This window comes from Muntiacus reevesi, chromosome 1, assembly GCF_963930625.1.
Source record: "Muntiacus reevesi chromosome 1, mMunRee1.1, whole genome shotgun sequence".
NCBI lineage: Eukaryota > Metazoa > Chordata > Mammalia > Artiodactyla > Cervidae > Muntiacus > Muntiacus reevesi.
Genome location: NC_089249.1, coordinates 23,055,879 through 23,081,561, shown reverse-complemented (window position 1 = coordinate 23,081,561; position 25,683 = coordinate 23,055,879). Strand labels below are relative to the sequence as shown.

The following is a 25,683-nucleotide window of genomic DNA, read 5'->3' as shown; positions in this document are numbered from 1 at the left end:
GGCAAACTTTCTCTACATTGCCAGTGCATGGGTCTCCGTAGGCAGAAGCAGATCCTTGGAACAGCTCTGTGTAATGTACTCATGCCTTTCTCGTACAGTTGTTGCCACTTAAAGCCCAGTGATGACTTGATGGAGTTGTACGGGAGTATCTAGGGGTACCTTATCTGAAGAAACTTCCATGGTTTTACAGATAACCCTAATCTGCGGGGGCTGCATTATTCTTTTGTAATAAAAGTGTTGAGTTACCGACTTCCCCTGTAAGTAGTTCTTTCCTTCTTCCCTGTCTGCTTAATTCCTGTGTTGTTTTTAAATTTTTTCCAATTTCCTGGCCCTGACCCCAGATTCATGAATTACGAGGCAAGATGTATTTCCATAAGGCAAGCAGATGAAATCTTTTAGAATTTTTAGATCCCTGTTATACATTGCTAGATGTTTATTTTCACATAATTTAAAGACTGGATCAGTCAGAAGAATCTGAGGCCCGTAAGAATTAAGCAGCCTGTCCAGGGTCACAGAACTTGAGTTGCAAAAACAGGTAATGTTGACTATCGCGTATTGAGTACAAAGATACGGGCAAAGCCAACTTACTTCCTACATTGTTACCTTCATGAGGAACAGAACATTGGGGTATCACCCTAAAGTCTCACAGATAACAATTTTCAATGTGCCCAAAGAGGGGTAACTTTGAAAGATAATTCCCTTAATAATCAAGGTCATAAGAAATATATATTTTCATAAATGCCTAAACGTTAAAAAAAAAAAGTAACTGCCAGGTCAACTAGATGTTTGTATTTCTTAGTTTGCAGATTCTTGCCCTTGTATCTGTGTTTATAGTTGTAAAATCATGATCAGGATGTTGCTTGGTGATTTTGGAGCCCAGAGTGGGTGGGGGTGGAGCACTGAGGAAGGACAGCCTGAAGGACAAATACCATTCCATTCTAAGGCACAGTTGTCACCTGGTTAGTGTATTTCTGTTCCGAGTTAATGCACTTTCTTCTGTGGACATTGGTGGAGACATAAAACCTGTTTGCTTATCTGGCCTCCTTTTGCTCTGTTGTGCTTACCCCACCCACCTGCTTCACCTTGTTCAGGACCCCCCTACTGTCCACTGAGACATTGCTTCTTTGGCTGTGTTACTGTTATCATTCATTTATCACATATTTATTGAACGTTTACTTTGTGCTGGGTAATGTTGCAGGTGTGGAGGACAGGGCATGGAACACAATGGTCAGGTTCGTTGGTGAACTTATGTAATAGGGAGACAGATAATACACAGTTAAAAAAAATAAATGAACAGTGTAATTTTGAATAGTGACGAGTATGTGAAGACAAAATGTAATGTGTTAGGGGATTTTAGGGCAACAAATTTTATGTTGAGTTATCAAGAAATTAGGGGAGATCTCATATAAGCTGAGTTACAAATGATAAGCCATCAGGTTGATCCAGGAAAGCTAGGAATGTGTTGTTATCCCCACTTTATTCCCGTGGAAATTGAGGAAAGCCTGTCATAAGGACCATTCCTTGTTCACCTGGTGCTGCAAAACCATACCACTTGTCTTTTCTTTCAGGACTTAATGTTGACTATATGCTCTTTTCCAAAGTCAGAATTTAATGGGATAGCATGGGAAGTAGTGTCTACTTCAGGGCTAAGAGCACAAGCAGACCTAGATTAGCCCCATCTCACAGACTGTCTACTCTGGAGGTCTCTAGGCAAGTTACTTAAACCAGTTTCCCCACTTTTTAGTACTTCTGGAGTTATTGTGGATATTAAAAGAGTTAATATTAAAAAAACCATTCGGTTCTCTGAGGGGCTTCAGTAATAATCCCATGAATATTAAAATAATTTTCTATGGTTGGCAGTGAGAACCTGGGAGTACTATTAGCCTTCTCTCTATAGGATAATTTTTCTTTGATCTCTTCCACTCCCTCTCTCATCCCTCACATTCATTTATTTTAACAAATGCTTTAAAAAACCCACTTTATTGGGGCATAATTGACATACAAAAAACTGTACATACTTAATGTGTGTAACTTCAAGAGCTTTGAAGATAAGTATACACTTATAAGGGGCTTCCCAGGTGGCACTAGAGACAAAGAGCCCACCTGAGTGCAGACGATGTAAGAGACATTGGCTCGACCCCTGGGTTGGGAAGATCTCCTGGAGAAGGGTATGACAACCCACTCCAATACCCTTGCCTGGAGAGTCCCATGGACAGAGGAGCCTGGCAGGCTGCAGTCCATTGGGTTGCAAAGAGTCAAACACAACTGAAGTGACTTAGCACCTCTGCAGGTGTACACGTGTGAAACCATCACTGCAATCTATGCCATAAATGTGTTCATCACTTCCAAAAGAAAACTTTTTGCACATCCACCTGCCCTTGCTAGATTTTGCATAAAGAACATGATTAGACATGTTCTCACAGGTCTGTGCTCACCTGGTACTCGACTAACAATGTGTTAACCAGTTAGTTGCATTCAATATGATTGGTGACACAGTGCAGGACCGGTGTGGGAGACAGAGGAACAGGTGGTCGACTGTACAGGTAGCATGGGCTTGGAATCCTAGTCTGTGGCAGCAAATGCAGGGAGGTGTGCTGGTAGCTGAGTGTAGAATTTGAGCTAAGTAAGGTAGGACAGGATTTGAGAATGGAAACCTTGGTTTGCATAGAAGTTTTTACCATATTCTATAAAGAATGAGGAACCTTTGAAAAGTTTTAAATATCTGGGGAATAAATCTTCAGTTTTGTCATCTAAAAAGATAACTGATAGTTAAAATGATGAAAACATTGGAGAGAACTACTTCCAAGGCAGGTTGAGTTCTTCCTTTTCTTATCTTCATCTTCATCCATACCAGGCAGGATTTTTCTTATGCTGTCATTACCACCACAACATAATTGTCATATTTATTCTTGATATTTAGATTTTAAAGTCAGCACATTAAGTAAAACTCACATAGAGTCCAAAAAGTCCTTGAGAATTCCTTTAGGAGGGCATAACTTTGGAGGTCAACTCTCTCCTTAAGTCCAGTCCAGCATGTGTTTTTTTTTTTCCCCGAGGGTTGGAATAGATTGTTGCTGTTTTGCTTGGGCACCAGATGAAATAATTCCTTTTGTATTTAGGGGTCATGCTGTATGCAGTAAGAGGGAGCAGCAGGCTCATGATCTCTCAGTCTGACTCCCACAACAGAGACCATGAGCATCGTTGCCTTTAACTATTGCACCTGTGTTTGTGTGCTGATACAGGTGTTTTATATTTGCAAAACGTATATAGTTCAGTTCAGGCCAGTTTAAATGCACTTACAATACAACTGCTGTAACTGCAGTACCAATTTCTTGTGTTTTCTATATGTCTGACCATGCAGAATACATTTATCATCTCATTTAACCTTTATTAAACATTTGAAATAACTGGAATTTATCCTTGTTGAATAAATAAAACTGTTCCTGTTAGATACATACTATTTTCAAGTTCACTAATAATTAAATGATGAACTGGGATTAAAACCTTGATATGTTCTACTTCACTCCTATAATCTTAGCTATTATGCTCAGTTTCAATTAGAAAGCCATTGCATTAACCTAGACAGAAAAATATAACAAATGTTATGATAGCAGTGGTGTAGAAACAAGATTCCAAAGAGATAAAGGGAGAGAATAAATGACTCCTGTGTTTAAGAAGATCTTAAATAGTTAGTTATCTAGAAACATGAACAGATATTTAATAAAGGAAGAAATACAGATGCCAATACCTGAAGAAAAAAAGTTTTGTATGGATACATCCCAGGTGACCCAGTAAGTGAAGAATCCACCTGCAATGCAGGAGACACAGGAGATGTGGGTTTGATCACTGGTTTGGAAAGATTCCCTGGAAGAGGAAATGACTCTTTAATTCCTCTTCACTTTCTGCCATTAGAATGGTATCTGCATATCCAAGGTTGATGATATTTCTCCCAGCAATCTTGATTTCAGTTTGTGATTCATCCAGCCTGACATTTCACATTGGGTACTGTGCATATAGGGCTTCCTCAGTGGCTCAGCCATAAAGAATCTGCCTGCAATGAAGAGATGCAGGTTCGATTCCTGGGTGGGAAAGATCCCCTTGATGAGGGCATGGCAACCCCCTCCAGTATCCTTGCCTGGAGACTCCCATGGACAGAGGAGTTTGAAAGGCTACAGCCCATAGGGTCACAAAGAGTTGGACAAGACTAAAGTGACTGAGCACTCATGCAGTCTGCATAAGTTAAGTAAACAGGGTGACAATATACAGCCTTGATGTACTCCTTTCCTGGCTTGGAACCAGTCCATTGTTCTATGTCTGGTTCTGACTGTTGCTTCTTGACCTGCATGCAGGTTTCTCAGGAGGCAGGTATGGTGGTTTGGTATTCCCATCCCTTTAAGCATTTTCCATAGTTCGTTGTGATCCACACAGTCAAAGGCTTTATTGTAGTCAGTGAAGCAGTAGATGATTTTTCTGGAATTTTCTTGCTTTTTCTATGATCCAGTGGACATTGGCAATTTGATCTCTAGTTCCTCTGCCTTTTATAAATCCAGCTTGTACATCTGGAAGTTCTCAGTTCACATACTGTTGAAGGCTAGCTTGAAGGATTTTTAGCATTACCTTGCACATAATATTGCAAGATTTTTTAGATGCCATCCTGGTTAATAAAGGTAATCTATTGTAAGCATATATGCTTGCTTACATTGATGCATGCCATAACTACAAATTATGTAAATTATAAAGTGATATTTTAGTATGAACTCTTACATTTAAAATATAATAATGTTTATCTTAATAGAAAAAAATTTCATTTGAAATTCCAGGAGAGTTATTAGACAATTTTAGTAGAAAGTTTTAGGTATACGAAAACTTTAATCCATTATTTAAATGAAAAAAATAATAGGAAACTTATCACTTTAATTTGAGATGATAATTTATCTAATGAATACAGATCTATGACATAATATTGGGACCTTTATTATATAATACTATGAGGGGCCTGGAAATTACCCTAATTTATATTGGACAAGTTCAAGTCAGTATTTTTTAGTGAGTAGCCCCAAAATTACATAAATGCTTAATAAAGCTTTTTTATTAATTCATTCAAATAAACACATATTGTGTGGCCCCAAAGTACTCTGAGCTGACCTTATCTTGGGGGAAGGACTATATTTATAAAAATAATTATTAAGCTATTAGGTTTTTTCTAATTTCCTCCTTTTCCAAATAACATTATACAGTCATTTTTATGTGTATACTTTGTTTAGGATACTCACCCCAAATGGGAAAGGTAGATAATGTGAAGTTTTCTGGTATTTGATATGCATTACTATTTTGCCTTCTCAATGCCTGTTTCGCTTTCAGTTCAGTTCAGTCACTCAGTCATGTCCGACTCTTTGCGACCCCATGGACTGCAACACACCAGGCCTGCCGGTCCATCACCAACTCCCAGAGTTTACCCAAACTCATGTCCATTGATTCGGTGATGCCATCCAACCATCTCATCCTCTGTCGTCCCCTTTTCCTCTGCCCTCAATCTTTCCCAGCATCAGTGTCTTTTCCAATGAGTCAGCTCTTCACATCAGGTGGCCAAAGTATTGGAGTTTCAGCTTCAACATCAGTCCTTCCAATGAACACCCAGGACTGATCTTTAAGGTGGACTGGTTGGATCTCCTTGCTGTCCTAGGGACCCTCCAGAGTCTTATTAAACACCACAGTTCAAAAGCATCAATTCTTCGGTGCTCGGCTTTCTTTTTTTTTTTTGGTGCTGCGCTTTCTTTCCAGTCCAACTCTCACATCCATACATGACTACTAGAAAAACCACAGCCTTGACTAGATGGACCTTTGTTGGCAAAGTAATGTCTCTGCTTTTGAATATGCTATCTAGATTGGTCATAACTTTCCCTCCAAGGAGTAAGCGTCTTTTAATTTCATGCCTCCCACTCCTGGGCCTACACACCAAGGAAACCAGATCTGAAAGAGACACATGTACCCCAGTGTTCATCGCAGCACTGTTTATAATAGCCAGGACATGGAAGCAATCTAGATGCCCATCAGCAGACAAATGAATAAGGAAGCTGTGGTACATATACACTATGGAATATTACTCAGCCATTAAAAAGATTTCATTTGAATCAGTTCTAATGAGATGGATGAAACTGGTGCCCATTATACAGAGTGAAGTAAGCCAGAAAGATAAAGACCAATACAGTATACTAATGCATATGTCAGGAATTTTAAAAAATGGTAACGATAACCCTATATGCAAAATAGAAAAAGAGACACAGATGTACAGAACAGACTTTTGGACTCTGTGGGAGAAGGCGAGGGTGGGATGTTCAGAGAGAACAGCACTGAAACAAGTATACTATCAAGGGTGAAACAGATCACCAGCCCAGGTTGGATGCATGAGACAAGTGCTCGAGCCTGGTGCACTGGGAAGACCCAGAGGGATCGGGTAGAGAGGGAGGTGGGAGGGAGGATCAGGATGGGGAATACATGTAAATCCATGACTGATTCATGTCAATGTATGACAAAAACCACTACAATATTGTAAAGTAATTAGCCTCTAACTAATAAAAATAAATGGAAAAAAAAGAAAAAAAAATTTCATGGCTGCAGTCACCATCTGCAGTGATTTTGGAGCCTAAAAAAATAAAGTCTGGGTCCTCCCAGTGCACCAGGCCCGAGCACTTGTCTCATGCATCTCACCTGGGCTAGTGAGGACCCAGAGGAGTCCGGTGGAGAGGGAGGTGGCGGGGGGATCGATATGGGGAATACGTGTAACTCTATGGCTGATTCATGTCAATGTATGACAAAACCCACTGAAATGTTGTGAAGTAATTAGCCTCCAACTAATAAAATAAAATTAAAAAAATAAATAAAGTCTGCCCCTGTTTCCAATCTATTTGCCACGAAGTGATGGGACCAGATGCCATAATCTTAGTTCTCTGAATGTTGAGCTCTAAACCAACTTTTTCACTCTCCTCTTTCACTTTCATCAAGAGGCTCTTTAGTATTTCTTCACTTTCTGTTATAAGGGTGGTGTCATCTAGATATCTGAGGTTATTGATATTTCTCCCAGCAATCTTGATTCCAGCTTGTGCTTCATCCAGCCCAACATTTCTCATGATGTACTCCACATATAAGTTGCAATATACAGCCTTGACGTACTCCTTTTCCTATTTGGAACCAGTCTGTTGTTCCATGTCCAATTCTAACTGTTGCTTCCTGACCTGCCATACAGGTTTCTCAAGAGGCAGGTCAGGTGACCACCTGGTATTCCCATCTCTTTCAGAATTTTCCACAGTTTATTGTGATCCACACAGTCAAAGGCTTTCGCATAGTCAATAAAGCAGAAATAGATGTTTTTCTGAAACTCTCTTACTTTTTCGATGATCCAGCGGATGTTCTCAATTTGATCTCTAGTTCCTGTGCCTTTTGTAAAACCTGCTCAAACATCTGAAAGTTCACAGTTTATGTATTGCTGAAGCCTGGCTTGGAGAATTTTGAGTATTACTTGGCTAGCGTGTGAGATGAGTGCAATTGTGCAATAGTTTGAGCATTCTTTGGCATTGCCTTTCTTTGGGATTGGAATGAAAACTGACCTTTTCCAGTCCTGTGGTCACTGCTGAATTTTCTAAATTTTCTGGCATATTGAGTATAGCACTTTCACAGCATCATCTTTTAGGATTTGAAATAGCTCAACTGGAATTCCATCACCTCCACTAGCTTTGTTTGTAGTGATGCTTCTTAGGGCCCACTTGAATTCACTTTGTAGGATGTCTGGCTCTAGGTGAGTGATCACACCATCGTGATTATCTGGGTTGTGAAGATCTTTGTACAATTCTTCTGTGTATTCATGCCACCTCTTCTTAATATCTTCTGCTTCTGTTAGGTCCATACCATTTCTGTCCTTTATTGAGCCCATCTTTGCATGAAATGTTCCCTTGATATCTCTAATTTTCTTGAAGAGATCTGTAGTCTTTCTCATTCTACTATGTTCCTCTATTTCCTTGCACGGGTCATTGAGGAAGGGTTTCTTATCTCTCCTTGCTATTCTTTGGAACTCTGCGTTCAAATGGGTATATCTTGCCTTTTCTTCTTTGCCTTTTGCTTCTCTTCTTTTCACAGCTATTTATAAGGCCGCCTCAGATAGCCATTTTGTTTTTTTCCATCTTTTTTTCTTCGGGGTTGTCACAAACCTCGTGAACAATGTCACGAACCTCCATCCATAGTTCATCATGCACTCTTATCAGATCTAGTCCCTTATATCTATTTCTCACTTCTACTGTATAATCATAAGGTATTTGATTTAGGTCATACCTGAATGGTCTAGTGGTTTTCCCCACTTTCTTCAATTTCGGTCTCAATTTGGCAATAAGGAATTCATGATCTGAGCCACAGTCAGCTCCTCGTCTTGTTTTTGCTGACTGTATAGAGCTTCTCCATCTTTGACTGAAAAGAATATAATCAATATGATTTCGGTGATGGCCATCTGGTGCTATCCATGTGTAGAGTCTTCTCTTGTGTTGTTGGAAGATGATGTTTGCTACGACCAGTGCGTTTTCTTGGCAAAACTCTATTAACCTTTGTCTTGCTTCATTCTGTATTCCAAAGCCAAATTTGCCTGTTAATTCCAGGTATTTCCTGACTTCCTTCTTTTGCATTCCAGTTCCGTATAATGAAAATGACATCTTTTTTGGGTGTTAGTTCTAAGACGTCTTGTAGGTCTTCATAGAACCGTTCAACTTCAGCTTATTCAGCATTTCTGTTCAAGACATAGACTTGGATTACCGTGATATTGAATGGTTTGACTTGGAAATGAACAGAGACCATTCTCTGGTTTTTGAGGTTGCATCCAAGTACTGCATTTTGGACTCTCTGGTTGACTATGATGGCTACCCCATTTCTTCTAAGGGATTCTTGCCCACAGTAGTAGATATAATGGATATATGAGTTAAATTCACCCATTCCAGTCCATTTTAGTTCACTGATTCCTAAAATGTCAACGTTCACTCTTGCCATTTCCTGTTTGACCACTTCCAATTTACCTTGATTCATGGACCTAGCTTCCAGGTTCCAATGCAGTATTGCTCTTTGCAACATCAGACCTTGCCTCTATCACCAGTCATGTCCACAACTGGGTGTTGTTTTTGCTTTGCCTCTGTCCTTTCATCCTTTCTGGAGTTATTTCTCTACTGATCTCCAGTAGCGTATTGGACACCTACTAACCTGGGGAGTTCATCTTTCAGTGTCCTGTCCTTTTGCCTTTTCATACTGTTCATGGGGTTCTCAAGGCAAGAATACTGAAGTGGCTTGCCATTCCCTTTTCTAGTGGACCTCATTGTGTCAGAACTCTCCACCAAGACCTAGGCATCTTGGGTGACTCTACACAGCATGGCTTCGTTTCATTGAGTTAGACAAGGCTGTGGTCCTTGTGATCAGATTGGCTAGTTTTCTGTGATCGTGGTTTCAGTCTGTCTGCTCTCTGATGCCCTCTCTCAGCACCTACGGTCTTACTGGGGTTTCTCTTACTTGCACGTGGGGTATCTCTTCACAGCTTCTCCAGAAAAGGGCAGCCACTGCTCCTTACCTTGGACGTGGGGTATCTCCTCATGGCCTCTGCTCCTGACCTTGGACGTGGGATATCTCCTCTCGGCCGTTCGCCGCTCCAGTACTTGAGATAACAATTTCTTTAGGATGGATCTTATAATTTAAAAGCATTTAACTCAGGGTAAAAAAATTGTATTATTTAAATTTTCATCTTTTATTATGATGACATCCTGTTTCAAATATCTCTTTACCAATATTATCCACAGTTACCTTTAGATGAAAATGGAATCATGGAATTTTCTTAATTTTTCATTATCATAATTGTTATCCTTAGAATCAAACTATAAGTGGGGTAGTCTTCATATCTAGACTGATGTAGAGAATGTGATTAAAATTTTGGAAAAATTCAGGTTAAAATTGTTCTGGAGATTTTTATTTTCCAAATTAGTGTATTTCCTTTTCTTTTTTTTTTTTTTAATACAGCTGTTTGACCTCTGAAAGCCCTTTTGCTCTCTTTTTAAATTTATTTTTGGCTGTACTGGGTCTTCGTTGCTATGTGCGGGTTCTCTAGTTGTTGCAAGCAGAGCCTCCTCTTCTTTGTGGTGAGCGAGCATCTCATTGCGATGGCTTATCATATTGCAGAGCTCTGGAGCATATGGACTTCAGGTTGCAGCTCTCAGCTTATAGAATGTGAGCTCAGCAGTTGCGGTGCAGCTTAGTTGCTCCGTGGCATGTGGGATCTTCCTGGAGCAGGCATCGAGCCTATTTCCCCTGTATTTGCAGATAAATTCTTAACCACTGGCCCACCAGGGAAGTCATTATTTTAACATTGATACAGTACATTTATGTCAACATTTTGACTTAATTTCAGGAATAACCTGAAGATTGAAGAGTTATTAGATGAAATGTATTTAACATCCCTGTGAAAAACTTCCTGTCTTCTAGAAATTTCCTTCTCAAAAGCAATTATCTATGAAACCATTTTGTGCCCTGAGGGTACAAAAAATGAATCATTGTAGTGTAGGAAGCAGATCCTAGAACTTGGAACATTTTGCCTAAGGGGTTGGACCAAAAAGCTCTTTTTATTGGTTGCTCACCAAGTTGTGTCTGACTCTTTGTGACCCCATGAACTATAGCACACCAAGCTCCTCTGTCCTTCACTGTCTCCTGGAGTTTGCTCAGATTCATGTCCATTAAGTCAGTGATGCTAGTGATGATGCTTACTCATGCACTTTCACTCAGTTTATGTGTTGAATACACCTAGTATTTCAGGTACAGGTGAGGAATTCTGAGGGAGAAGTGGGAGGTAGGCAGTGGCAAGTTTACTTGCCTGCTTTCTGCCCTGATATGTTAGGTACAAACATGTTTTGTACCACCCAGAGATTTATAAGTTGTATATTTTTGTTCAGTCACTCAGTCGTGTCTGATTTCTTTGTGACCCCATGGACCGCAGCATGCCAGGCTTCCCTGTCCTTTACCATCTCCTGCAGCTTGCTTAAACTCATGTTCACTGAGTTGGTGATGCCATCCAACTGTCTCGTCCTCTTTCATCCCCTTCTCCTCCTGCCTTCAGTCTTTTCCAGCATCTGGGTCTTTTCTAATGAGTCGACTCTTCACATAAAGTGGCCAAAGTATTGGAGCTTCAGCTTTAGCATCAGTCCTTCCGATGAATATTCAGGGTTGATTTCCTTTAGGATTGACTGGCTGGATCTCCTTGCAGTCCAAGGGACTCTCAAAAGTCCTTCCCAACACCACAGTTCAGAAGCATCAATTCTTTGGCACTCAGCCTTTTTTATGGTCCAACTCTCATATCTGTACATGACTACTGGCAAAACGATAGCTTTGACTATACGAACCTTTGTCAGCAAAGTAATGTCTCGCTTTTTAACATGCTGTCTAGGTTAGTCTTAACTTTTCTTCCAAGGAGCAAACATCTTTTAATTTCATGGCTGCAGTCACCATCTGCAGTGATTTTGGAGCCCAATAAAATAAAGTTTTTCACTGTTTCCATTGTTTTCCCATCTATTTGCCATTAAGTGATGGTATCAGATGCCATGAACTTAGTTTTTTTGAATGTTAAGTTTTATGCATGGCATAGTACTTAAATGAGTTGTCAAACCAAAGACAGTGTGTCTTTTTCTTTTAACAAAAAACACAAATGTTCCCTATTTACTAGCCCTTCATGTAAAGAGAGGTAGCCAAGGGGACTTCCCTTGTGGCTTAGTGGTAAGGAATCCCCCTTGCCAATGCAGGAGAAACAGGTTCGATCCCTGATCCAGGAAGATCCCACATGCAAGGGAGCAGCTAAGCCCATATGCCACAACTCTTGAAGTGTTCTAGAGCTGTGAAGATGCAACTACTGAGCCCATGTACTGCAACTACTGAAGCCTGCATTCCTAGAGCCCGTGCTCTGCAACAAGAGAAGCCTTTTCAATGAGAAGCCCGCACAGCACAACTGGAGCAGCTCCCGCTTGTCTCAGCTAGAGGAAAGCCTGCAGAGCAGCAAAGACACAGCCCGCCAGAAATAAAGTTATTTTTAAAAGGAGAGAAGTAGACACAGCACGCATTTTGCAGGTTCTTATCTAGTAGATATATTTGAAAAAATAAATACAACGTGTCTTTTTCAGGTAAAGGTGATATTTGAATCAGTGAGAAAGTAACTGCAGTCAGCAGAGAAAAAGTGCTCTATGGACAGAAAGTTTTTTAAATGATTGGAAATGTTTCCATTACTGTGTCATTTTACCACCAAAAATGACATATATCTTTTCCTTTTAAGTGTTAAGAAAATACAATACCCTCTTACACCCAAACTTAAGTATGGTTTTCAGTTTTTTGGGAGCATACTTGATTTACAATGTTGTCTTTGTTTCAGGTATACAGCAAAGTGAATCAGTGACTCATATACATCTACCTACTCTCTCTCTTTTTCTTTTTTTTGTGTATCCTTTTCCCATATAGGCCATTCCAGAGTATTGAATAGTGTTCCTTATGCTATACAGTAGGTTCTTAATATCTATATCATATATAGTAGTATGTAGTAAATTCAGGTCTTTTTTAAAATCTTCTTTAAATTTTTTGTAAGTAGTTTTAAGATATTAGACCAAATTAAAGAAAAAATGCAACAGCTTTCAAGACATCTAGGAAGATGAACATTTACTAGAAGAATTTCAAGGAAATCCTTTCCATAATTGGTAGATAAGATTGAGAAATACATATCATGATTTTGTAAGTGTAGCCAGAGATATACTTCTTCCCTGTAGAACAGCAAATCTCAGCTGTGGCAATCATTAAAACCATGTACAGAAGTAAATTGACTTAGTTCCACTCTTTCAAATGTCTGTATCATGAGATATTTAACCAAGATATTTCTAAAAAACAAAGCAGATTGGATCACATTGTTTTTTCTAAAACGGTGTTCTATCTTTGTTGTTGTTTGGTTGCTAAGTCGTTTCTGACTCTTTTTCAACCTCATGGATTGTGGCCCACCATGCTCCTCTGTCCGTGGGATCTTGGGGTCAAGAAGAGCGGAGTGGATGCCTTTTCCTTCTCCAGGGGATCTTCCTGGCCCAGGGATTGAACTCACATCTCCTGCATTGGCAGGAGGATTCTTTACCATTGAGCCACCTGGGAAGCCATTTTATCTTTACCTCATCCTATTCTAAGTTGTTTTTGTTTTATAGTATTCATTTTTGCACTGTAATACTTGTATTTAACTTATATACATTCCTACATGTGTCTGTGCATACATACATCTTTGAGAGTGCAGTGCCCACTTTTTATACTGAGAGGATGTGCCATCAAAAAGTTTGGAGACCACTGTTCTGGAAGGTCTCCCCTAAGCCTCCTCTGTGTACCAGTAACAGTAACAGGGCCCTGGCCAAACTTGTCAGTCACCATTTTGTTTGTCTGCTCTCTCCTTGACTTCTTAGAAGAGACCATTTAGTGAAGTTTTATTATGTTTGATGCAACATCCACGGGACCCATGATAGTGAATGAGACACTTATGGTCCTTGCTTTCCAGAAGCTTTGGCAGTAGTAGGGATGACAAATGCTGAGAAGTTATAAATCCTCAAAGGAAATCCAGAAGATAGTGAGATTAGTCATATGTGAAAACCTTAAGGTCACAGGAATTGAAAAGGGTAGTGTGGCTAAAGAAAAATGAGATTCCAGAAAAGTGATGATCAGAACTTTCTAAAAAAGATTCCTAAGTTCTTAGCAATGAACTGTATTGAATCACATGTAAGGACTCAGTATTTCTTTGTAATTATTAATAAATGGGTTAAACAATTTTAAAAGGGACCTCAAATTGATGGCTCCAAGTTTTCTTTGACTCACACAATAGTTTTTTGAATTTTAAAATTTAAATTTAAAAAATTATTCTCTAATTTGCCAATATAACTAATTCAAGCTGTATGCTTACCCATTTCATTATCTGCATGGATGCTAAATACATTTGTCCCTGTTACCTATGTCAAAGATAAAAATACTCCATACTCCCTTAATAGTGACTTGTTGACCATTATAAAGTAATTTATCTTGAGTTCTACTAGTCATTAATGTTCAAACTATTGTGCCTAAAAGACTATATGGATATTTTTTAGTTCTTAGTATAATACTTAAAATCTGTTTGAGCATTATTTGTAAAGTTCAAAATATATAGATTGCTAGAATCATAATTTAAAATTTTCAACAAGTACATTTGTAATTTATTAAGTACCAATTCATCAGTTAAGGCCCATATGATGGAAATGGACCTTAAAAATTTTTTTTAATTAAACTGATAAGTTGCCTTTTTATCCTTGGTCTTCTTTTCTGCCACCAAGACAATAATTTAGAAAAGTTATTGAAAAGCTTATTGAAATCTAAATGTAAATTTTTCTTTCTTTCTTTGGAGTTTTCTTTATTCCTGTAATACAGAAAGTCCCTTACATACAAACTTTCAAGTTGCAAACTTTCAAAGATGCAGACATGCGCTTGCCTGTTTAATGCCTTGTTAGTTCATGTGTCGGGCGCACATCATCCCGTGCGTGAATCCTCTACAAGTGGTCGTGCCTCTGTGTACTTTACAGTGCTTATATGGAGAACAGTAGTGAAGTGTCTTTATTTGAGGCCCAGGATGTCTGGAAGCAAGCATAAAAGCAGTGGTGATGTGGCTGGTACTACTGTACTTTTCAAGGTACTGTATGGTAAGATTAAAAATGTTTTATGTTTTCTTTATTTTTATGTATTTGTTTTTTAATATATTATTTGTGTGAAAACTACTATAAACCTAGTACAGTACAGTAGTATGTAGCCAATTGTGTTATTTGGGTACCTGAGCTAATTTTGTTGGACTTAATGAACAAATCTTGGACTTAATAATGTGCTCCTGGAATGGAACTTGTTGTATGTAGGGGACTTACTGTGCACTTCTGAGATTGCATCAGAAATTAAACTGCATGTTTTAATCGTGCCTTATTATCGTGGGGTAAAAGGGAAGAAATAATAAGTAGAGTGGAAGATAAGATACTGGTTATATTTAGGGTTATATTTATTTTTTCTTTACATTGAGTTTGTCCTTTAGGAATATTTGGGCCAACACCAAAGGCCTAAGCAACAGCTGTTACCCCAGTAAGTAGTGCGTTAGAGTCTTCGGGAAAGGAAGACAGTACTTAAATCTTGGTCAAAAAGAGAGTATGCTGTATGGCTCAGGAAACTCTGTATCAACCTAGAGGGGTGGGATGGGAAGGGAGATGAGAGGGAGGGTCAAAAGGGAGGGGATATATGTATAGCTATGACTGATTCATGTTGAGGTTTGACAGAAAACAACGAAATTCTGTAAAGCAATTATCCTTCAATTAAAAAATAAATAAGTTTTTAAAAAGAGAGGAATGAAAGCTCTCTCTCTTTACTCCCACATTAGTAGCAAGTAACTGGCTGTATTTTATTTACTCTTTATCTGACCTGGGCAGGGCAAAGCCCAAGTTTTATTTTCTTAAAGCCTCAGAGGAGCCTTTTCTGGAAACTGCATAGCTATTTCAAAGTTGAAGGAAAAAAAAAGTAGGTTTCTGTGGAAATTTATGAAGAGAAAACATTTTTCTTAACTTCCTTCTCAAAACCCATGATTGATGGAACATGGTTTGAGAACATACTTTGAAAACAGAGTGGCAAGAGATGAGACTAGAAAGGTAAGCAAGGGCCAGTGCCTTGAGGCCTTATAAGGAGTTAGGATTTCATTCTCAATGCAGTAAGCAGCCATTGAGGATATCAGCTGACAAGTGAGGAATACTTCTGCAAGCCACAATGAGATTTGTGAATCTGCTACGTGCTTCCTCACTTTAGAACTTGAAATAAGATCCTTTCCCTCTCTTTGCTGCCTAATGAAATCTTCATCCCTCAAGATAAAGTTTAAGCTTCCCTTCTCCAGTGAAGGAGAATGTTTAAGAAAGGTTGATACTGGAATTAGATGTTTTAGTGGAGGAGTTGGAGCCCTTGAGTGAATAGGTTGTCCAAGGTAGACACTGAAGAAAGGAAAGAATGCAGAGAAACAGTACAGGCAGTAGAGAACATGAACAAATAGATTGAGGAACAGCATATGTGTGTACATAAAATATACACAACATAAAATTTACCATTTTAGCCATTTTAAAGTGTACAGTTCTCTAGTATCAGTGCATTCACATTGTTTTACCACCATCACCACCATCCATGTCTAGAATTTCTTTTAGACATTATAAATTAGTAAATTTTAATTCAGGAAGCACAGGTTACATGGTAAAATTTTCGTTTTAGATCATTTACATTAGAAATGGTAAGCTCTTGAAAATACTAGCAGCCTTTAATAAAAGGTAAACTAAGGTTAATATAGTGATAAAGCAAGTGGTTATGAAATACCTTGTGACTGGGAGAACTTTCTGACTTCCTTACTCAACAGAATTTGTAAAGAAATAACCACTCTACAAGGAGGAGAAGCCTGATAGCAGGGTGACAGCCCACTAAGTCTGTGCGTGTGTATTAAGTTGCTTCAGAGTCTTTAATACATAACTAAAGTGAATAACTGAGTTGGTTAGCATGGATTTTAGATATTTTTCAAGACTGATGTCAATGACAAATAATCTTACTAACTAACTAACAAACAGTAATTTGAAAGATCCTTTTAAATATATTGTTATAAACTTCATGTTTACAAATGGACATTGTGTGCGGAGCTAATTAGGTCACTTTTCAGTTTTTCAATATTTTTTAAAAAAATCACAGGAAACAAATACAATGAACCAGTAACTATCTCTACTATTGATGACAAGAAAGACAATAGATAATACCAAAAATCTTTTTTTTTTAATTATTGGATAATTCACATACAGTAAAATTCACCCTCTTCAGGGTACAGTTCTGAGTTTTGACAATGCATACAGTCATTTAACCAGCACAACAGTGCAGATATGAAACATTCCCATCACCTTTGACAATTCTGTTGTACCCTTTTGTACTCAATCAGTTCCTCCACCCTCCTGCAACCTTGGATCTAGTTTTTGTCTCTGTGTGCTTCAGTACTTTGGCCACCTGATGCGAAGAACTGACTCATTGGAAAAGACTCTGATGCTGGGAAAGATTGAGGGCGGGAGAAGGGGATGACAGAGGACGAGATGGTTGGATGGCATCACCGACTCAATGGACATGAGTTTGGGTAATGTCCAGGAGTTGGTGATGGACAGAGAGGCCTGGCATGCTCCAGTCCATGGGGTCACAAAGAGTTGGACACGACTGAGTGACCGAACTGAACTGTGCTTGCCTTTTCCAGAATGTCATATGGCATCTTAAATGTGTGGCATTTATTTATTATTTTTGGCTTCACTGGGTCTCTGTTGCTGCCTATGGTCTTTCTTTAGTTGTGGGTGAGCAGGGCCTACTCTAAGTTGTGCTGTGTGGGCTTCTCATTGTGGAGGCTTCTCTTGTTGTGGAACATAGACTCAAGGCACTTGGGCTTCAGTAGTTGCAGCACATGGGCTTGGTAGTTGTGGCTCTTGGGTTCTAGAGCACGGGCTCAGTAGTTGTGACCCATGGGTTTAGTTGCTCTGTGGCTTGTGAAATCTTGTGGACCAGGGATTGAACCCATGTCTTCTGTTTTGGCAAGGGATTCTTATTCACCATGCCACCAGGGGAGTCCTGTAGTGTTTTAAGTTGGCTTCCTTCTAACGCACATGCAAGTGTCCTTAGTTCATTTATTGAGTGTTGTAAAGACAGATTTACCACAGTTTGCTTATCTCTTCACTGATTGAAGGTCAATTGTGTATTTTCCAGCTTTTGCCGATTCACATTGATATATGGGAAAAACTATCACAATATTGTAAAGTAATTATCCTCCAATTAAAATAAATAAATTAAAATTTTTCATTTGCAAGTTTCTGTGAATGTAAGTATTCGTTTCACTTGGGTAAGTACCTAGGAGTATCATTGCTGGGTCATATGGAAGTGCTGGTTTAACTTTATAAGAAACTGCCATCGCTACTAGTGAGTAGCTTAAATTTAGTCGCTAGTTTGTGGTAGATGGCAAATATAATTATCCATTGTGAACAATAAGAGTCAATGATATTTTGTTTAAAACTGTAATTATCACTTCCTAGCTGCAAATCATATTGTGGTTTTTACTGTATAGATTCAAACATGAATTTTATTATATCTTTATTGTGCAAAAGAGAATTGAATTTCTTAGAGGTTCTTATTTTACTAGTGTTACTGGCCAAGATTTTTAACCTGTTAAACCTAGGTTTCTCTTCTGCAGAATGGTAATTTTTACTCCATACCTTACCTATATTATTTATTCCTTTTGCAGAAGAGCATTCTCTTTTGTAAAATATTGACAAATTATTATTACCTCACAGTGAGGATTTAATGAAATGCTGCAGAGAAGGTGCTTACCAGAGCACCAGGCACAAAGTAAATGTTAGCTATAAAAACCGAAAAGGTGTTTGTTTGAAAACCAAACCTAAGATTATAATTTAAATGTGGCTATCAAAATTCAGCAAGCACAAAATTGATGCATTTTATGACAGGGAAACATTCTGCTTTTTGCATTACTGAAATTTGCCAAGGCTAAGTGGTCTTTGGAGTCAAAAAATAAAGAGTTTTCCTGACACAGTGAATTTTAAACAGACAGGTGAAGTTTGTGAAGGACATAAAAGGCAATTCAGGTTTCTTCTCTTTTGACTCCTTTTCTCCATGTTGTAATTGTCTATTCATGCCTAATATGCAGATTTCTTTTATTAAAAATTAAGTTGATAGGTCTACTTCCTGATGAGCCTTATCTGAGTGCGTAATACATAGTTCCCTCATACCACACCTTGAGTGTTTCCTACCTCCCCTGATATTAAGCATTTCCTAAGCAGTTGCAATTGAGTCAGGGCTTTAGGCTGCCATTGAGTATCAGCTCTCTGCCCCAGTGGTTCTCCAACTGTGGTTCCTGTAGTGTAGTCCCAGATCAACAGTGTCAGCATTACCTGGGAGCTTGTTAGAAGTGCAGATTCTGGGGTTGAATTCAACTCCTGACATAGGATCAGGCAGTGTGTGTTTTAAAATTCCATTCAGATGATCTGGTGTGTGAGAACCACTGCATCTGGACACACTAAGGAGGGGTTTGGAAACGCTGCTTTCAACTGTGAGAGTGAGGTCTATAGCCTGTTACTTCATTGTGATTTTATACATATTTTAACTGACACTTTCTGATTTTTCAGGGCTATGAGAAATTTTGAAAGTACTGATAAATGATGAAAACTTATAAAGATATATAAAAATAAGTAAACAGTGCTCTGAAATCACATAAAACTTGGTTTCCTTAGGAAATTTATGAGTAGTAGTTACTCACCCTGCACCAAGGTCGTGAGCTGTGCTAAAATAGAAAGTCTTCAGTGGCAAAGTAGCATTTGAGATCTTTCAAAATGACATTTTAACATCTTAAGCCTGTGAATCCTGAATCTGTAAACCTCTTTGGTCCAGCATATGGACCCAGTTCAAGTGGAAACTGTTTTCATGTTGGCTTTTTTAGAACATTACTAATAGTTAAGGAATTAGTCAGTTTATAAACTGTCCTATTCCCAAGTGTATTTCTAGTACATTTGATGCTTCCATGAGCTTTCATTGTTGTTTACTGTAATAAAGAGACATCTCTCCATCCTCATATACTTGGTCTCTTGAAAAACACTATAGCAACCCTCCTCTGGGGAGGAGTGGCATATTATGCATGAGGTTGTTTGTGAGCAGTGAGGTCTGAGAAGGTCCTGAAGTAAGAGTGCATCATCAGAGCTCCCAGCTGACCTGTGGCTGCGAGAGGCTTTAGAGCCAGGAGTGAGATTTTATCACATGAACTTTAAAAGAGTAAAGCCAAATATTTTCTTATCAAACCAAAGTAGAGTAATTTTCAGTATATATGAAATGATGTCCACTGATGACGGTAAGTAGTTTCATTTTCTAGTGTATCTTTTCTCTCTTTTTTTTCTCCCCCCAGTTTATGTGGGTCATTTTACAATAGCATGCTTAAAGGGCATGAAAGTTGCAGAGTTTGGTTTAAGTTAAGAATAAGGTTCACATTATTTTTCAACTTTAACATTCAAATATGTACTCTATTTATGGTTTCTGCTTCTTCCAGGAGGCTGTTTCTGGGTTAGCAAAATACAAGTTTAATAGTTCTGTTTCTCTGACTCATTCTTACTAACATTAGAAATCTGAAAATTTAGTCACTGACGGGAGAATGCAGAGAAAGAAAACCAGTTTTCTCTTTTTTTCTTTCATTTCTGGTGTGAACAAAGCTAAGAAATATTTGCTACCATTTTCAAGTACTACTGCACAGAATACTGTTCTGTTCAAGCAAACAAATCATCCACCATCCCAGTCTTCTTGTTTTAGCAAAGTTCAGAAGAGTGAATACTACCTGCTTTTCAATATGAGATAGCAAATAGAGACAGGCATGGATGCATTTTTGTTGTTGTTAGTGGTATTAAGCCATCGTTTTTCTCCTCCAATATTCTGGAGTGTATTAATGAAAAATCGATTCTTTCAAAGGGGAATGAAACTCTGTGTGGTAGAAATGTAATCATGTGACAGGAAATTTCTGCTAAAAATATTTTTTAAAACTGAGATGGGTTTAATTCTGTGATGCTATTTTCCCACTCTCTGCGTGGATCTATTAACCTTCCTGAGGAATGTCTACACTGCTGTCTGCACTGTTAAATAAAATGAACTGAACCTTAAAACAGGTAGTCTTCATAGTTTATCAGGATTCTTTTCCTCGCAGTATCACTCTTTCTTTAGGCCTTGGGGGGTGGCGGGGGAGAGGGGTGGGGTGGGAGTTGCACTGAGTATGGAAGTCCAAGGGTGGGGCTGGTCACAGTTCTGCAGCCAGGAAGCTGAGGCTCCCTCATGCAGCTGCACAGTCTTGGCTGGCTCTTTTCCTGGGTTCTAGTAGTTGCTAGAGATTGAGTAACCCACTTCATGTCTGCCTTGGCTCCCTCCATTATCCAGGAAGAAGCCTCAGTTCCTTTGCAGGCGTTCTACTCTTCTTGCATAAAATTTAAAGTTTTTGTGATCCCCACATGGTTTACCATTACACTCTAAACATGAAACTTGTTTAAAAAGCAGCAAAGGGGAAGTATTTCCTTTCTCGGTTAGTGAATTCTCTCTTTCTCTGACGCAACATCTGTTTCTTCTCATTACACCTTCAAATAGCTAAGGATCATTGGAGAGAAGTGCTACTCGAATTTTCTGCTCTAAAGGACAACCCCTTATAGTGAGGGGCCACTATAGTGTGGGTTTTAGAAGTTCCTTTTATGGTTTGTAAACTGAAAGGACAGTAATGTAGCACTTCCTGCCAACACCACTGGTTATTTTATTGCTATTAAGTTGTTCAAGAAAAAATTTGAATATGTGCATTTAGTGTACATATTATTTCTAAAAGTTTTATCTTTTTTTAATGTCTTGAAGAAACTTTCCTTTTTATTTTTTTTCTTTTTTTAATCAAATAACTTTAATCAAGTTAACAGTAAGCAGTACAATTGTAGGAAAAGTCCCATGTTTTACTTTCCTTTTTAAAAACTTTTGCTTATAGACAAACTCACGTGAAAACTGAAGAGAAAAATGGAACATGAAGAGTGACTCAATGGGAAGTATTTGTCAGTCTTTGCAGGGATGATATCGTGGTTTTCATTCAAACGATATGTAAATTAAATTGTAATTCAAGATTAAGATTTAAACTTGTACCCCAGTGTTCATTCCAGCATTATTTATAATAGCCAGGACATGGAAGCAACCTAGATGTAAACAGACAGATGAATAGATAAAGAGGTTTGGAATATTAGTCAGCCATTAAAAGGAACTAATGAGGTAGATGAACTTAGAGTGTATTATACAGAGTGAAGTCAGAAAGCTGTAATGAGATGGATGAACCTAAGAGCCTATTATACAGAGTGAAGTCTGTTAAAAGAAAGAGAAAGACAGATAGCATATATTAATGCATATGTATGGAATCTAGAAAGGTGGTACTGATGAACTCATCTGTAGGGCAGCAGAGGAGATGCAGTCATAAAGAGTTGTGGACAGGGTGGGATGAATTGAGAGAGTAGCATTGGAACATATACATTACCATATGTAAAATTAGATAGCCAATGGAAGTTTGCTGTAATATACAGGGAGCTCAAAGCTGGTGCTCTGTGACAACCCAGAAGGGTTGGATGGGGTAGAAGGTGGGAGGGAAGTTCAAGAGGGAGGGAACATACATATACCTATGGCTATTATATTCATTCATATGGCAGAAACAAACACAATATTGTAAAGCAGTTATCCTCCAATTAAAAATAAATAAATTTAAAAAAATGGAGATTGGAGTCAAAGTCTGAGACTCTTAATAAGGGTCAGATTTGGTGTGTAGGTTAGGGGGTATAGAACTGGGACTTCTGGCAGTGGCAGCGCTATGTGGGGACCCAAACAGTTTGAACAGAACCGCTTAATGTTGTGACAAGCTTTTTTGTTTTGTAAGGGTAAAGCTACAATTCTGAGGTGGCGGTAGTAGGGAAATGGTTTGAGGGGAGTGGGAATGGAGTTGGCTCAGAAACATAGCCAAGATCTAACATTAGGGAGAAAAAGCATTTACTAAATAACACGATTTGTTGTCTTCTCTCTCTGTCTCAGTAACTGATATTTCTACCATTAAATGGTCTGTCTCTCACTTTCAAACTACTTCCTCTATGTTAACAAACTTTAATTCAGAAAAAGCAGCAGTTTGGGGCAGTAAGTACTGGGAAAGCATGAGCTTTCCTTGCTCCTCCCTCTGTTTCCCCAAATATGCTACAAGCTTGGCGGCCTGCCAGGGCTAAGGAGCAAGATGGCTTAATCAGTAAGCTAAAAGAAGCCAGCTAATATTTTATCTTGTGTCCTCCTCATCCTTTTTTGTTTGCTCATTTTTTAATTGTAATTTCTCTTTGTTATTTCTTAGTCTTCAGCAGAAACTGGGAGAATTAGAGGAGGTGGCTGTATCCATGCTTTTTAGAAAATTAATATGGGGGCAGCAAGAGACCTTTGGAGAAGTAGTTTACAATGTTAAGAAGCAATTAACAAAGCATAATAGACATTCTGTGTAGGTGTTGCTTGTCATATGTCAAGTAGTGTACTTCCCATTTCTTTAATCCCCATAGCAGCACCAAATGAGACTGGCATTGTGATTATATCTGTTTTATAAACAAGGAAAGTGATGCTTAGGCAGGTTGAGAAATTTGTTCAAGGTCACATGGCTAACATGTGATGGAACGAGGAGGCAAATCAGAATTTCGTGCTGCAGCCCATCCTCTTAGCCCTTATGCTACTGGGTCAGGAGTTTGAGGCAACAAGCAACAACCAGGGAGGGTTTGAGGAAGTTTCCCCAGGAAGACTGCAAAACATAGGGAGAAAGTGAACGAACTTTTTGCTTTTATGCAGAATGAGAACTTATGTGTTAAAGAGGAGTGTTGGGCTCTTCAAGAGCTAGAAACTTGGTCACATTTGAGTTTAAGACAGACATCAGAAAAATACCTTCAATTTTCTTGTGGAATGTATGAAAGTAAAAGTGTTGGTTGTTCAGTGTCTGACTCTTTGTGACCTCATGGATGTTGCCTTGCTGGGCTCTTCTGTTCTTGGAATTCTCCAGGCAGGAATGCTGGAGTGGGCTGTCATGCCCTTCTCCGAGGGATCCTGCCAGCCCAGGGATCAAACCTGTATCTCCTGCATTGCAGATGGATTCTTTATCATCTGAGCCACCAGGCAAGCCCCATGGAACCTATATTCATCTTTTATTCAACATATACTTGTGAGGAGAGTTTCGGGGGAGAGGGAGAATGTTTTGAGTTTGATGCTTACTGCTAATAGAGCAAATGGACTTAACTATTGTAAAACATTTTTAACAATCAAATATACAATTTTCTGATGTATTTAGTTGTAGCAGATATTTCTCATATTCTGGGTATTATAATCCCAGAATATGAAATTATAATTACATTTCTATATATAATTATACTACTATATATATAGAATATATAATTATATGCAGAATATTAATATACAGAATATATAATTATGTTATAATTCCAGCATCTCCTGGAGTAATATTAATATAACCAGCTCGGAAAAGACTAGGATTAAAAATAAATTCTCTACCCCACTTAGAACTCCCTAAAATCCAGTCTACAGATAGGCTGGCGTAGATTTAGTGAGGTACAGTAGTCCTTAGGTATCTGCAGGGGACTTCCTACAAATACCAAAATCCAGGGATACGCAAGTCCCTTATATCAAATGGCATAATATAATCAGCACCCAGGATCCAGAGGTTCTGTGTTCTAGGATACGGACAGCTGACTGTACTTTCACTCTGTTTCTCAGTTTATCTGAGTATCTATCTCTTCTTGAGGGAGATTTTCGTTTGTTTTGCTTTTAGCTGCTTCAGAAAAGACTATGTTAGTTCGAGCACTGAAATAAAGGACTGTATTAGTTATTCCAACTATCAAATTCAACCAGGTTCAAGTCACTGTGATCTGAAATTGGTGGTAATTTCAATTGGTGGGGTCATTTTTAAGAAAGGGATTTAAAGTCTTTTTATTATGAAGATTGTATAACAAGTGTGCAGAAAGTTTGGAAAGTTGAGAGACAAAATCATCTATTGTCCTACCATCCCTAAAATTCAGTTCGGTTCAGTCGCTCAGTCGTGTCTGACTCTTTGTGACCCCACGGGCTTGCAGCACGACAGGCATGCCTGTCCATTACCATCTCCTGGAGCTTGCTCAAACTCATATCCATCGAGTCAGTGATACCATCCAACCATCTCATCCTCTGTCGTCCTCTTCTCCTCCTGCCCTCAATCTTTCCCAGCATCAGGGTCTTTTCCAGTGAGTCAGTTCTTTGCATCAGGTGGCCAAAGTATTGGAGTTTCAGCTTCAGCATCATTCCTTCCAATGAATATTCAGAACTGATTTCCTTTAGAATTGACTGATTTGATCTCCTTGCAATCCAAATGACTCTCAAGAATCTTCTCCAATACCACAATTCAAAAGCGTCAATTCTTCAGTGCTCAACTTTCTTTATAGTCAAACTTTTACATCCACAAATGACTACTGGAAAAACCATAGCTTTGACTAGATGGCCCTTTGTCGGCAAAGTAATGTCTCTGCTTTTTAATATGCTCTCTAGGTTGGTCATAGTGTTTCTTCCAAGGAGCAAGTGCCTTTTAATTTCATGGCTGCAGTCACTATCTGCAGAGATTTTGGAGCCCAAGAAAATAAAGTCAGTCACTGTTTCCATTGTTTCCCCATCTGTTTTCCATCAAGTGATGGGACCAGATGCCATGATCTTCGTTTTTTAATGTTGAGTTTGAAGCCAGCTTTTTCACTCTCTTTTACTTTCATCACTAGGCTCTTTAGTTCCTCTTTGCTTTCTGCCATAAGGGTGGTGTCATCTGCATATCTGAGGTTATTGATGTTTCTCCTGGCAGTCTTGATTCCAGCTTTTGTTTCATCCAGCCTGGCATTTCACATGATGTACTCTGCATATAAGTTAAATAAGCAGTGTGACAGTATACAGCCTTGATGTACTCCTTTCCCAGTTTGGAACCAGTCTGTTGTTCCATGTCCAGTTCTAACTGTT

The 25,683-nt window shown here is 38.7% G+C and overlaps 1 protein-coding gene across 3 annotated transcripts in view; it reads left to right on the top strand.

Annotated features, from left to right (window-relative positions):
* FGD4 (FYVE, RhoGEF and PH domain containing 4) overlaps positions 1-25,683 on the top strand; it is a 234,412-nt gene that overhangs the window by 103,022 nt on the left and 105,707 nt on the right. The window contains exon 1 of one of the 3 annotated variants that reach the window (XM_065939570.1): positions 19,806-19,978. The exons of the other annotated variants lie outside the window; for them this stretch is intronic. Within the exon in view, the coding sequence (XP_065795642.1) occupies positions 19,888-19,978 (91 nt within the window). The 5' untranslated portion in view covers positions 19,806-19,887. Of the gene's footprint in view, positions 1-19,805; positions 19,979-25,683 lie in introns of those variants that run through there. 3 annotated transcript variants of the gene reach the window in all.